The sequence below is a fragment of the Nerophis lumbriciformis genome, linkage group LG13 (assembly GCF_033978685.3).
Source record: "Nerophis lumbriciformis linkage group LG13, RoL_Nlum_v2.1, whole genome shotgun sequence".
NCBI classification, from domain to species: Eukaryota; Metazoa; Chordata; class Actinopteri; order Syngnathiformes; family Syngnathidae; genus Nerophis; species Nerophis lumbriciformis.
Window position 1 is genome coordinate 11,950,916 of NC_084560.2, and position 15,114 is coordinate 11,966,029.

Consider the following 15,114-nt stretch of genomic DNA (forward strand, 5'->3'; position numbering starts at 1 on the left):
ATTAAATATTAATCTGTGAAAGACAAAGTTGGATTTATTCGTACATCACTAATTAACGTATTTGATTGACATAAGGAGTGCCGTGCTGCTGTGATCGTGGCACTAATGAGAAAAAGGATACGTTTTTTTGCAGTTGATTTCCTGCGACAGATAGTCTCATCTACAGTTCATGTCTGCAGTTAAAGTTAAAAAGTTAAAGTCCCAACGATAGTCACACACACACACACTAGGTGTTGTTTTTATGGTGTTGAGTTTATATTTTGTCTCATTATTTAGCTATAAATGTCCCTGTTGTTTAGCAATGTTTGCTAGCGATATCAAGATTCAGTATATGCTGTGGAGCCAATGAGAGATTTATTCATCTACTTTATTAATACTATTAAGGATATTTTCTTGGTGCTAACAAATAGCACCAAAGACGTCATAATGTTGTCATCCGTGTCAAATAAAGCACTTGGCTTTCCTGCACAAAAAGTAAGCTTTTAGTTTATGTTATGAAAATTGACAATGGAAATGCGGTGGATTGGATCAACAATCACAATATTTATTATTATGACTTAACATGACGTTAGTTTATTTGCATAACCAGGTCTTTGTAGTTATATTTAGGCATAGCAACCACAAAAGAACACAAACTAATGCAGTCTCTTGTCCTTTTTTTACGTTTAGTTCTGCTCTCAAACACTACTAATATAGTAGAGGATAAACTTGATTGCATCACAGAAAGTTTATCACACAAATCCAATGTTCATTTTACAAAGGGATCACTGCTGTCATAAGCATGGTCCGATTGTATTCGACAAGATGATGACAGTGATATTTTTAAGAGCCATTTCTTTTGAAGCACTTTTGTTTTTTCCGTGACTTTATTACCTTTTTATAAACCACTTATTTCGGGACTCTAGGAAAGCTCTTTCCTATCTCTCTATTTGTACGATTGGAACACCTAAGAACAGAACAGCAATACGGTATTTTGTGCTCCAACTCAAGACTCACTTTCAATTGTTTTAATGCTACACTTAAACTGGTTGACCATCATGTGAATTAAACCGCAAAGAAGAAAAACTGATGTGACTTCACAGGCAACCCAACATTTGTCCGGACTATAAGCCGCTACTTTTTTTCCACGCTTTGCACCCTGCCGCTTATAAAACGGTGCGGGTAATTTATGGATTTTTCTTCGCTAACGGCCATAATGTATTGTGTTCAACAAATAGTTTTCTTATAACACCAACAGAGACACTGAAAAGGTGTGTTATTGTTTATGCTATGGTACCATCCTTTGGACGAGTAAAATTCAATATAATTGCAAATTAATGACAAGTTTTATTTTGTGTAAACGTATTACATGAATTTACATTGGGCACAGTGCAGACATACAACACTGCAAACACAAATATAAAATAAAAACAATTAAATAATTAAAACTTATCATGCTTTATTTGTAAAAGTTTTGACTCTTTCATGCATTGCTTTTTGTGATGTGTGTGTGGTTTCCTACTGTTTAAAAACGGGGCAGTGGTGGTGGTCTGATGTCTGCGCTCCTGCTTAGGCTTGGACGTGACCATAGGGAAAGGTTTCAGGATGGACTCCTTCTCTCCTTGTTTGAGGTCCATGGGTTTATCTGGGGGAGGAGGAGGAGGTCAGTGTATCATGTGACTCATGCACAGTTGTGTTCCATCTGCTTTGGCCGCCGTCCTTGCAGGCTGCTAAAACATCACATGTGGGACGTTGCTTAAAAAGTTGGGGAGGGGGGAGAGTCCGCCACTTAAGTCCTCTAATTGCCACCCATGCACTTTAGCATTTACGTGCTTAACAAGAGACAACAGAACAACAAGCAAAAACAACAGGATATGACAAAAATATCATCATTAATTTGTTCTTTGGTTTTGTGCTTTTGGGTGCACATTGTGTGCATGTCATTGCAATCCTTTTGTGTTGTGGTCTCTTAACACGTCAAAGACAGCTGAAATAAATAGTGGTGAAAGAGGAAAAAGAAAAGAATTTAACAGTGTGGTTTTGGGGGGAATAATAGAGGGGCATGAATTGCTTTGATTCATTCAAGATTGATAAACAGGAAGCGTCTTACCATGCAAACAGTGGAAGTTCTAAAGTTGAAAGCCACTTAGTTGGGCATATCGCCCGTGACATATGTTCTTCTTGGGCGCATGTTTTGCAACACCTACTTAAAAGGAGTGGTTTTCCATCCATCCATTAACTACCGCTTGTCCCTCTCATGATATTGGGGGGCTGGAGCCTATCCCAGCTGCATTCGGGCAGAAGGCGGGGTAAACTCTGGACGAGTTGCCACTTCATCGCAGGGCCAACACAGATAGACCGACAAGCATTCACACTCACATTCACACACTTGAGCCAATTTTGTGTGTTTCCAATCAACTTTCTTATTATGCAAAATTGAATTTTTTATAATTATTTGTCCTAAGAGCCTGTTAATGAGCACTTTACCTATTCTAAGTTTGTTCCACTGTTGTGAGAAAAGAGGCTCAAACGCTCTCTTTTGAATCGTTAGGGTTTTAGGGACATTAAGAAACATCAGTAAAGAAGCTATCACCTTTTATTCCAAGTGAAAAGACTAGAAAGTGTGAAGTATTTTTAACACTTTGCTAATAACAGTGCTTAAAGGGGACCTATGATGAATGTTGTCTTTTCTGGCTTATAAATGTTACAAAGTTGAATACTCATATTAAAGGTTAATGCATTTTGGATGCCTTTGTTCGCCAGATTTTGCAGTCTTGCTACGTCGTGACGTCAGAGCGAGGCGGACATTCTTATTTGGATATTAAGTCAAACTTTCAGCCGCGGACCTCTGCTTCAGGCATTGAAGAAACAAAAAAAAAGGTAGGAAAAAGTACCATTTTAATCTACAGTAATCTTGGCATGCGCATAGTAACACCGATGTTTGACATGCAGTGCAGCTTTTTTTAATGCAAGTCTGAACTGATCGGCGAGTGTGCAGTTGTACCTGACGTTCTGACCGGAGGAATCTATAAAGTGGTACCTTATGGGGCTGCACGATTAATTGACATTGGGGTTTTAATTAGTGCAATAAATAACAAATAAATAACCGCAAGAGAATCAGGTTTTTGTTCTCCACTGTCACTGGCATTTGAGAGACATATTTGCTAATCAGAATTGTTGAGCCTGGTGTGTGTTCGTCTTTTGTTTCAAACAGGGAAAAAGACATTTCACTTTGTGCAAAGCTCTCAGAACCTGAGTGTGTATTTAACAGTAGAATTAATTGAACGCAGTGAGGCCACTTTACAGTCATTCACAATCTTTGTTTCGGTGGGCAGAGAGCGAGACCGCTTGCTTACACACACAGGCGTACTGACAGCTTCCTACTCACAACTTGTTAGTAAAAAGTTCTGCAAAGTAACACAAATTAAGAATATGATTACAGAGCCAAATGTCCCCATGTGGTAATATTTCAGCTTCAACCCGGATAGACAATATGAGTCCTTCAACACGGACAAACAAGTGGGAATGCCTTGATCAGAAAAAGTCAACCCGACGTAGTTTTTTAAACTAAAAAAATGCACTTTAAGATGATTAATATTTATTTATGTTAGAATTGTGCTTTAGAAATTAGTCCTTACTATTGTTTTTGTTTATTTATTTAGTATAACAAAGTTATTTACCTTCCAATTACAGTACAATGGTAAACAATTCTACAGTTATGACAAATAAAAGTGTGTATCCTTATAAATGGTTACTTGCATTGTTTTATATTACATTACCGGTACATTATAATCAATGTATAGTTTATATAGATTATGTCTTCAGTTTAAGAGCATGATGAAGATAAATACTTTGAGTCTCTGCAGAAAGCCAAATGTTTTTTAAAGTAAAATATTGTGTATTGGTTTGTGTGGCACGTTCAGACAAGAGTATGTTGATTGACAGTCTAAAAGTCACATGTTTTCTTTGATCCGTTACTTTCCAAGTTTTAGGCATTTTTTTGTCGAAAATCTAAAAGTTGCAATCGCAATTTTGGAGAAAAAAAATTGCACTAAGGTTTTTTTTCTTATAATTCATGCAGCCCTAATACCTCAACTCAAGAGTGTTTTGAGATAAGAGCAGTCTCTTAGCTAATTGTTATGATTTCAGTTGCAAGAAACATAAGAGTTCCAAGCATCCCCGCTATTAGTTGATAGTGCTGAAAAGATTAACTGGATGGAATTCACTGAATTAAAAAAATCATCAAAAACAACGAGCAAGTCCGCAACTTAGCAAAGCAGTTTGAGCGTATCACTGCTTGTCTGAACCATATTGAAACAGAATGAGTGTAACGCAAACTGAGAATGTTAAAACAACTTCTAAACAGCTGACTTTTATTCATGAAAATATAGAGAAGTAGCTGATGGTGTTTTTGACAGAGAAGCATGTCATAAACTTCATAAAATTACTGTAGTTGTTTGTACTGCATTGTATTGTTTTTACACAATATTTATTATCTAAGTTTGTTTTTCTTTTTAAAAGGGATGTTAGATGTTAAAATTGTGCCTTTATGGGCATTTTAAAGAAGGTGGGAGGTGGTTTCATTTGCAATCTGGGAACGCCTTCAGAATCAAACATCTTGCAGAAAGACTCATAAAAAAAAAGGGACTGTGTAGCAAAATTTACACCAAAGCATATCCAATAAATATTATCACGACCACAAGGAAGTGTTTTAAAGGTGCATTAAAATCATAATGGCGACTTGGGTTTACCCTGCCTTCCGTCCGAGTGCAGCTAGGATAGGCTCCAGCCGTACTGTGACCCTGAGAGGCATAAGCGGTAGAAAATGGATGGATGGATGGATGGACGGAAGGTCCCCTTTAACTTCTTTTTACACAAAATACTGAAGATGTAAAAAAAAAAGTGAGATCCGCGAGGCACATCGGCGACTCTGCTTAGGTCTTTGTTGTTGAAGTTGGTTTTGTTGCTCACCATAACATCAATTATCGTATTTTTGCAGTTGCATGACACATAAAAATGGCAAATATGTTAAAACTAGCGCTTGTTTAAATTTGCTTTAAAACCCCAAAAAACAAATGTTCAAGTTTCTGATAAGTAAATGTAAATATGTAAACAAATCACAGGCGCTCAACCTTACACTGTATAATAAAAGCCCCTTTAGTGAGTGTTGTTTGCATGACAAAAGCATTGCAGCCTGGGAAATAGATGTCAATGTGCCCTCCAGTCAAAGGAGTAACGTATATTACTGCATTGTTTAATTGCATAGTGTCACACTCACTGTGGTCATTAGGCTTTCCCACCAGGTTGGGTCTCTTGTTGACGGGAACAGAAGGGCGCAGAACTGCAAAGAATAGCGGACACACATTTAGAATCTTCTAAAAAACAACAACATACGGAGCAACAGGTGGTCTGCAGTGTGGAAGAGAAGGAGGATGATGAAACTGAAAACGAATTGGTTTGTGGTTAATGTTGGAAATAGTACTATCACAATGAAAGGAGGCCACACTGATGGATTTGAAGATTAGCAGAAGAAGAGCGCTCATTAAAAAAAAAAAAAAATTCATGAGAAAAGCAACAACAAAAGTTGAGGATGGGCGTCGTAATCGATTAATATTAAGAATTTATGTCCAGCTTGTAAAAAGGTGTGCACTACTAACCAACAGCGGTGCTGTTGGTTGCTGCTTGTCACTATAGCTGAGAGTAATCTCAGCTATAGTTTGTCTGAAGAAGTGTGACATCAGCTATGAGGACGTAGGAAACATTCTAATCAACATATCTTCCTGAGATCCAGCGTCTTCCGCAATGGACGTTTGTGGACATGCATAACAGGGCTATTTTTTCTGAAATGTGTAACTTTGACAAGAAAAAATAGAGCGAAATAAAATGTCAACTACAGTGGAGACTGGGTTATCAGGAGCACATATTCGTAATACATGTCCAGTGCTTAACAAATGCGTACATTTATTAGACCACATGTCCTAAACAAAAAAAATTCAAAATCCATCCATCTTCTTCCACTTAGCCGAGGTCGGGTTTCAGAGGCAGCAGCCTAAGCAGAAAAACCCAGACTTCCCTTTTAAAAACTAAAAATGTTACTGTTTTTATTTGATGAACTAGTCCTTTTCCCACACATTTAAAACCTAAAAAACTTGTTTTGTATTAGGGAGTGCAAGTGAATTGCTGTAATATTTTTATTTACTAGTTTTGTTTTTGTAAAACTGTACATTTGAAAATGCATGGACAACAACTGATATAACAGTGATTATATCCTCCTAAGAACCAGTCTTCTCTGCAGTGGACATATGTTGTGTCTAGTTATTTTGTGTCAGTGTTACACATTTTGGACAACAATGTGGCCCTCTTCTGCAAAATACAAATGTTTACTGCAGAGGACGCTGGCTCTCATGAAGTTACTCAAGTCGGTGCGTAATATGCAGCTTAAAACTGAAGTTCAGAACATTAATCGATTAATTTCCCACAGAGTCGATCAAGGAAAAGTAGCAACATGCCCATCCCTCAATAAAAGCACATCAAAGCCAGGCAGACTAGAACTGCTGCCACAGAGTGCCCATATAAACCTCAAATACGCGGTACAAATGTTTTAACAATTAAAAAAAAAAGGTTGAGTCAATAGTTTTCAAAAAGTGACTCATATCCACAGATATGGACTGACTAGAATAGAACAAAGTTGTCACCAGTGACTTTGATTGATGCGGCAAATGTAACCGAAAGCGAGTGCAAGGCCTGTAATGGAAACCGCTTTGCAACCAACCCATGAATTATTGCTGAAGCACATCTCTGCTAAATCAGGCAGCAGGGAGTGAGGAAGCCTTAAGGGAGTCTTGTCTCCACACTTCCTTAATTGGAGTTGCTCAATTTGAGGGTTCACGGCCCCAGAATGCACTCCTTTTCGGTCATTTGTCATTCTCTTATCACAAAGAAAAATGCAATGTCATACTACTATCTAAGATCCAAAGGAATGTAATACATTTGTTCATAGCCTTTTCTAGATCCGTTTTCTCAGCTAGACGGTTCTGCTACATGTCTTTCAAATAGGCAATAAACACTGTTTTATTAGTGGGTGTTTTATACAAGCTGGCTAAAAATACTGTGGTGCCTCGGATTTTGTACAGTCCACTAAAATTTCTGACATTGTTTTTATGAAAATCAAGGTGACCACTGTTATCATAAAATAATGCTAGTTCCAGAAAGCCTTGCAACTTACTCTGCAACCATCAAGGTTTTTACAGAAATACACACCAGTCGTGACATGCATTGTTAATAATATGTGTGTTACAGATGTGGTTTGCGTTACTTGCCAGCGCCGGATTGGCTAACTTTAATTATATGTAACAGGATCGGCAGAATCCGTAGCGATGTTAAGCAGGCTAATCTTTTATTAGCATAAAAAATGCTCAAACTAGGGACGGGTATTTGATTAAAAAAAAAACCTAATAGGAAGGCTAATGTTTCATATATGAGATGCCATCAAATGTTGTTTTTTAACAGTGTCACATATGGCTTGTTTTTTGGGTGTTAATGTGTCAAGACATGAACCCCTATTCTGTTACCTGTGCTATTATTTTTCATTAGTAGAATTGACCTGAAATTTCTCACACAGCTTAATGAGCTCTACAAAACAGTCACTGTGACTTAAGTTTGTTTTTTAAAGCAGAATTACTGCAAAATTTGCTACACATCTTTAGGGGACTGACCAGCAAATGTGCCTAAAACATGACTGCCTTTAAGCAAAATGTCTTCTCTTACTACATAAGGCTTCATTTAGTAATCGAATAATCTATCGTTTAGTTTGGTTGATTAATCGAGTAATCGGATAAAATGCACTTTATAGCTTCAATGTGTATTTAGTTTGAAATTGTTGGAACAAAAGGTTTTCCTGCTTTTCATAACCTTTCTTTTTTTCTAATAAATGCACATCATCAACATTGAAATTACACTTTAAACATGTGTGCGTTAATAAAAATAAACTCTCTGCTTCGCCGCACCACATTCCCGGCCCTCATGTGTGCTCTTTTGCAGCGGCCGTGCGGAAACCATGTTCATGTATTCAAAGTTCCGGGCACAGATTCTATATATTTTTAAGAGTTACATTCATTAAACAAATAATGGAAGCAACAGAATATAAATCGAAGCCTTTTTATAATTGAATTAATCGATTATTTTTTGCAGCCCTAGTCCATAAGTCACTGACCATTTGTCTAATGATTATGCAATTTTGAAAATGTCAGTAGTATATGTATGTTGGCATGTCTTTTCTAAATAGGGGGCACCACACATTTAATTATTGGCCAATAATTAATGGTCATCACCTCCTGAGCACCAGCGTTTTCAGGGACTTTTTTTTTTTTTTTTTATTAACAGAAGAAATGACAACCCCTGACAAAAGAAATGAGTCTATTACTTTTCTTGACTAAAGAAATAAACCAATGTCTTTTGTCAGAGTTTGCCATGTCTTTTGTCAGAGTTACACATTTCAGAATATAATGCACTGTTATGGATGCTAGTTCTTAGGAGGTTACACAGTCCTGTCATGAATGAAATGTGTTGCACTCCCAAATGGGTGGTCTTACATTTAGATCTGTATAATAGTTTGTAACTTTCATCCTTTCCTAATTTGAATCTCCTTAAAAATGTGTATCTGCCCGAGAAGTACCGGTAATATACTAAAATAGGGTTTATATAATGGGACCACTTATTTAGCAAAAAAAACCAAAACAACAAAAAACAAAAGATTTGACAGGCAAGCATTAATGGTTTGTGACAAAAAAAAAAAAGAACAGATCTGCATGATTAGGTCGACAATGATGATGATGGAGACAAACTGTAACAGTGCTTGGTGTGTTAGTGCATGTGGAACACTCAAATACTTTGTTGTTAGTCTTTACCAGGTCTGTCTTTGGGCCACGCTCCAGGCTTAGGGAGAGCATTGCTCCTATGATGCGCTGTTGGAGGGAGAAGAAGTCGTCAGTGGAACAAAGCTGGAGATGTGCGCCTTCTTTGACCTATTTTGTCGATAAAAATTGGAACTGGCACGGCTATTTAAGGACATTAATCTTACAGGTTCTCAAACTCCTCTGAGGAGTCTGCGGCAAATGTTTAGGAAAGGATGATACAAACAGTGGGGAAAAGGGGACCAGCGCTGTGCTTGGTTTGGCAAGCTAGTGTAAAATATGGAGTGTTCTAGCCAGACATCCCACATTGCCAGTGAAAAGAGGGGACTGTGAGTCAAATTAACGAAGCCGAACATCACGGTGTAGGTGTCAAATACACCACATGTGGTTGAGCGAAAGAAGGAGAAAAACACCAAAGATAGAAAAGCAGAAGCGTTCCAGTGTATGCATTCTAACGCTAAACCAGGATTCGTCTGCAGTCTTCTGTAAAAGCAATGAAAGAAGAAAAAGATGAAAGCCCAGAAAGAGGTAACTGGGGGACTTGGAGGAGAGGAAGAATAGTTCTCCATTACCCCCAGGTGTCCTGGAGATGCTGTGGGAGGAGGTGGAGAACGATCTGCCGCCATTGCGAGTGAAGTGAGGTGGAACTCGGACACGTGAAAACGTTGTGTTTCTTCCCGCCGGAGCGGCCGAGGAGCTTACAGGAGAGCCTTCCGCTCTCTTCCAGTTACCTAAATAAGCAAGAAAGGCAGTCTGTTAAAGATTGGTGATCCCTTTGACAGCGCAACCTAAATGGAACAAAATGGCAAACATCGGTGAGAAGAATGTAGACGACAGAGACCAAGGAATGGAATGGAAATGGTTTGTGAGCGGAGGAGGTGGTAGGGTGTGTTAGGTGGTTCTGCTGGCTGGTTGTGAGGATGAAGATGGAGAATGGGGAAGCAGTGATTATCATCCAGTAGCTGCAACTGGGTGTCACATGGTGGGTTTTAACGAAAGCAGTGATGGTAATGGGACCGGCTTGTTGCGGTGTTTTACCAAGATGGTAACTATTAGCCTCTTCTGCGTCCAGGGCTGGTATTGGTAGAGGGTTGCCCTTCTCTGCTGTACGAGGAGGAGCTGTATAGGGGGAAAAAACTCATGTATATCCTAAAGGGTTGTGATTTTTTCACATTGAGCAACTTTATAGAGCTACACCTTTAGCTTTACTAATTAGTTGCTCAGTAACCATCACAACAATATGTATGCTACATTAAAGGTTTGTAAAATGGGGGTTTACCAGTAGGGACTGCCTGCAGTGGAATGACCTCGATGGGACCAGAATGAGTCCTACCCAGAGGTGGAAACTGAATTCCAGGTTGCACTTCTGCTTGGGCAGGATTTGCCTTCAGTTGGGATTCAGATGGGGGCAAACTATAGGCTGTTGATGAAGGTGTGGGTTGGGAAGGAGGGGTTGAAACAAAGGAAGGGGACTGGAGCTGCCATTGGGTCCTGGCTAAAGTTTGTGGTTGGGTACTGCTTCTGATTATGGGTTTGTTGGACTTGGCTGGCTGATCTGGCTGTGTTTTGGGCCCGGATAAAGGATGTTCTGTGGGGCTTAAAGAACCAGACCAAACTGTATAAGGTTTTGTTAGAGACTCTGGGGTGTTTGATAGTCGGGCATAGGGTTGGAATGTGGTCTGAAAATGGATCATGGGTTGAGATTGTGTTTCAACTTGTCTGTCTACTGTAGACCGGGATGGTTGTTTAGGTAAGATTTCCTTTGTTTGTATTTTTCGCCTTGGTGGTAGTTGCTCCTTTGTGGGTTGAGATGATTTTAGATTTGCCTTAACTTTTTTCGATTGTTGTATGATTAGCATTGTTGGATGAAGATGTGGTGTCTTAGGCTGGAGTTGAAGCAGAGATACAGGTTGTGGCTTTGTCTGGGGTTTTGATTTGGTCTGAGTCTTCGTTGGTGATCTGGTGTCGGACTGAGGTTTGAGCCTGGATGTTTGTTGGTGATGTTTTGGAATTAGTGTATAAGTTACAGGCTGAAGAGGTGGCTCTGAATTTGGTACATATTGGGATACAGACTTTTCTTTAGAACTTGGCTTAGATGGTAGGGATCTGGGCTTGGATTGCGGTGGCGGTTGGTGGAGGTTTAATGGAGTTGGGACTTGGGATTGGGGAGATTGTCCACCGTTTTGCCTTGGGACTGGTACAGAAGGTGTAGTTGCTGGAATTTGAAGCGGAGGTGGAAAAAGAGGAACTAAGGGTAGCTCACGGGAAAGAGGGATGACAGATTTGAAGAGGCCTCCTCCTAGGTGGTGTGTCAGAGAGAGAGAAAATACGTCTTGTAAAATGCGAATTTAAATAAACAAAGCCCGGAAACAACTGCACTGATGCATGACTTAACAATAAGTTCCACATTATCTTTACCAACATCACACAATGATGGGCACTATTGTTGTTTGATTGCTGCCTGCAGAACACCAAGAAAAGTCCAAAAATATCACAGGCAAAGCTGAGGCAATGAAATCCTAAACCTAAAATAAGGCATTGCCTGATTGTAAGACATGTCTATGATTGTAAGATCTGATAGTGTTCTTGACTTCATTGCTAGTACTAGTTTGGTATTCAGTGTGATCTGATTCAGTTGGTTAAAACAAACTAAGTCAAAAACACAACAATGCCTTATATCCGTCATTAAAAATGTCATTGATTTGCCTTTGTGAGTCCCATTAAACAGCTGACATCACACGTTCAGTGGAGGATAACTTTTATAGCTTATTTCAAAGACCAAGAGTCACATTGGTTCTTCTTTAAACAAACTTGGAATTTACCGAATGGCTGTTTGGTGGTCGCAGGCAATGCGGGTCCAGAGGTAGACAAGGGTTCCTGTCTAGTAGTTGTGGTGGGAGCTGACAAATATAGTGCATGTTAGATCATGTGAAAGAAGGTTTGTTGATGCAAATGAAGCTTTGTTTTACATTGACTACATAAATCCTTAAGGAATTGAAAGGCACATTTGTGGAGTAATCTACGGATTCCGTGAGAATATACTCCGGAAGTGAATTACCAAGAGTTGTTGTTGTTGTTGTGGTCTTTGGGGTTATGTTGCGTGGGAGGGGCAGTCTGCCCTGCGTCTTATTGTGAAGCACTAACAAAGGCAAAGGACGAGAGGTTAACGGTAAGACGTCAGCACAGAAGATCAGATCACCGTCCTGCAATAGAAACTAGGAAGTAAACTCATGTGTTTATAGTAGTGCATATGGTTGGAAAGGAAACGCTTTCAGGCGCTGTAAAAAAAATAAATAAATAGAAGTTTAACATGAGGTAGTTTTGGTCGAACAGTCTTTGTCACCTTTAGGGTTCCAACAATTGAGTATTTTAGTAATCGAGTAATCTATCGATTAGTTTGTTCGAGTAATCGGATAAAACACACTATAAATAAAAATACGCCTCAATGCGTATTTTAAGAAAAAAGTATGAAATTAACAAGATGTTTCTGCTTGGTAGAACCCTCTTGTAATAAATGCACATCATTAGCATTTAAATGTCACTTTTTAAAAGTGTGCATAAATGATAGTTAAGTAAAACTCCACTATTTGCTGCCAAACTTCAGGGCAGCCATACACCGCTGCTCTCATGTGTACTCTATTGCCTGCATTTGTATTTTTTTATTTTTGAATTTTTATTAATGACAATCATCAAACAATTAATCAAAGCAACATAATATAAATTGCTTTAGTCTAATTGATTTAATCGATTATGCGTTTAATCCACCTTTTTTGCTTCCTCTGATTTAGCTCTATTTTAGCTTTAACATTTTTATTCAATGGCCAAATAAATTTGAAATCAGGAATTTCATACATATTTGAGATATATATGTGTGTGTGTGTGTGTGTGTATATATATATATATATATATATATATATATATATAATGTGTGTGTGTATATAATATATATGTGTGTGTATAATATATATGTGTATGTGTATATGTATATATGTATGTGTATATGTGTGTATATATATATATATATGTATATATATATATATATATATATATACTTACAGTTACTGTATTTATAAATTTTTTGTCTATTCAATTTTTTTAATTTATATATTATATTTATTCATTTTAAACATGTTTTAAATGTCTTCCTTTTCTATGGTTACACAATATTATTTTCTCTCCCTATTAGAAAATTGCAACATTTGCTTCTTCCTACTCCTTTTCGACCATTGCGCAAGTATAAACTGTTGTTCCTTAACGTAACTTGTTGAAACCATTACAATTTTTTAAATGTGTTTCTTCATACTTTAAGAAAGGGGCACACCACAGTCTGACAATCATTGTTGCCAAGTCTGCACTTTATTCTAAGAAAATAGCTTTCTGGTTACTGGAACCTGAAGTCGATCAGCAAATTGAAAATTCAAGTTTTAGGTTAAGATTGTTCCAGTGTATAGACTCAGAGCAGACATGAGCAAGAAATAAAAATTTTTACAGACAAACAAAATACAAAAACAGCTTGTGCTGGGTGTTTATCTTACCATGACGAGGGACAAAGGGGAAATGTGGACCTTGCCCGATGGGTTTCTAGTGGGGGAAAAAAAAGGGAATTTGTCAACCATACATTCAAATAAAAAACATCCCCATCAAAAACTAGCTCTATGTATCTCTTTCTGACACAACTGGCTTTACATTGGAACAAATAGAGCTCTCTGGGGTTAGCGCGCTACAGCAAACTTGGCTCATTCTGCTCTGGCTGTGCTGACGCTGTTTCCATTCAGCAGCTGGGAGGAAAATTAACAAGGCAAACAACCCTGAGAAAAGCATACGCATACTAGAAAATTAAAAAAGTGAAGTACGACATAGTCTCCAGAGAGCCAGTTCATTCTTCCAAAGGCGCTCACTGTTCCTGAGAATGTTTATTATGGATCGAGTTGTTCATTCTCATTAACTTCAACAACTCGGAATACAGCTTGTCCACACAACAAAGCGCGTTGACATATTGATGCACTAAAAGCCCGATATAATAAAACTGTTTGGATACTTACCACAGGGCTAATAGGACGTTTGAAGATTTTCCTAATGACTTTTTCTGCAAACAAAAAGAACAATGGTTCTTGGCTTGTAGGAAATCGACGTGTTAAACATGAATATTTCCATTTGAATTACATTTAGAAAGGGGATTCAAACCTATACCTTCGATACGGCCAGAGCTGATGTTATGAATCACTGGCTTGCTCCACGACCCGGTCTTGTCCTTAGAGCTGGGTTGGACTCCGAACTCGTAAACTGCATTGGGTTTAAGATGGTCAATGACTGTGTCGCTCGTCGGGCAGGTCTGGTAGTTCCACTTCCTGTTCCTCTCCCGATAACGCACCGTGTAGTGTCTTGTCCAACAAGACAGAAAAAAACATGTTGTTTTAAGATTTATCCCCCATGCGCTGTATGTATTGTACTTTTAGGTGATAGACAAATTGTCGAAAAACATGGCTGCCATGAATCCAACTAATTTTCCACACGTCATTGACCATTTGTGCCACTAATGCTTAGAAAACCGGTAGAACATCTTTATTAAATGTAAGTTTGCATGTCTTTTTAAGTGTTTTAACCACATCCCGTAAGTGGCGCCAAAAATGTTGTGTCTTTAGAAGACCTGTGGCTGACTTTGTTCACTCACTCCCCGTAGAAACAAAAAATGTGTTCATTATGCCTTCGATCATAGCTGCAGTTATTTTAGTAAGTTTGTGAAATGTATTTCTTTATTTTTCTCAAGCTGCTGCGCCTCTGCTAAAGTCTTGAGGCACCTACCACACTTTATACAAATTATATTATTTAGTTGCCTTTGGCCTCGTTTCTATCAATCGGTGCGGTTTAGATGAGTTTAGTACACATCGTCCAGTGTTTTCATTTGTAAAGTGTGCCAACATTTTCAGCCTGTTGCATTCCAATTTTTTTAGAACATGACAATCAACAGAGAGAATGATGTTTGCATTGAATAGGAAGAAATGACAAACCGTGGATTATCACAAAATAATCCAAATGTATGTACAGAATGTAAGCATACCCGTCCTCCAGACACTCATTCATAATGTTCCCTTCATAGGGGGTCTTCAGCATCGTCCCCCAGGACAACAGTACTGAGGTGGGCGTCACCGACCCGATGACCAAGTGAAGTGGTTTCTCCAGTTCCACTTTACCTGCAAATAAATGCTGGTTAACACCTGTGTTT

The 15,114-nt window shown here is 38.4% G+C and overlaps 1 protein-coding gene and 1 long non-coding RNA gene across 5 annotated transcripts in view; one reads left to right on the top strand and one right to left on the bottom strand.

Moving 5' to 3' along the window:
• The window catches only part of LOC133613861 (uncharacterized), a 33,352-nt gene extending 18,281 nt beyond the window's left edge, over positions 1–15,071 (top strand). The window contains exons 4-5 of the long non-coding RNA XR_009816505.1: positions 2,743–2,859; positions 14,989–15,071. This is a non-coding gene — a long non-coding RNA (uncharacterized lncRNA). The remainder of the gene's footprint in view (positions 1–2,742; positions 2,860–14,988) is intronic.
• Positions 1–15,114, bottom strand: part of LOC133613858 (target of Nesh-SH3-like) — a 57,569-nt gene that overhangs the window by 26,800 nt on the left and 15,655 nt on the right. The window contains exons 4-15 of one of the 4 annotated variants that reach the window (XM_061971706.1): positions 14,950–15,082; positions 14,082–14,272; positions 13,934–13,977; positions 13,427–13,472; positions 11,950–12,030; positions 11,714–11,791; positions 10,171–11,190; positions 9,930–10,010; positions 9,464–9,622; positions 8,886–8,942; positions 5,258–5,320; positions 1,502–1,624 (exon numbers count right to left, since the gene is read on the bottom strand). In XM_061971706.1, coding sequence (XP_061827690.1) covers positions 1,502–1,624; positions 5,258–5,320; positions 8,886–8,942; positions 9,464–9,622; positions 9,930–10,010; positions 10,171–11,190; positions 11,714–11,791; positions 11,950–12,030; positions 13,427–13,472; positions 13,934–13,977; positions 14,082–14,272; positions 14,950–15,082 — 2,076 coding nt within the window. The remainder of the gene's footprint in view (positions 1–1,501; positions 1,625–5,257; positions 5,321–8,885; positions 8,943–9,463; positions 9,623–9,929; positions 10,011–10,170; positions 11,191–11,713; positions 11,792–11,949; positions 12,031–13,426; positions 13,473–13,933; positions 13,978–14,081; positions 14,273–14,949; positions 15,083–15,114) is intronic. The other 3 variants (XM_061971707.1, XM_061971708.1, XM_061971709.1) reach the window with 3 other exon arrangements.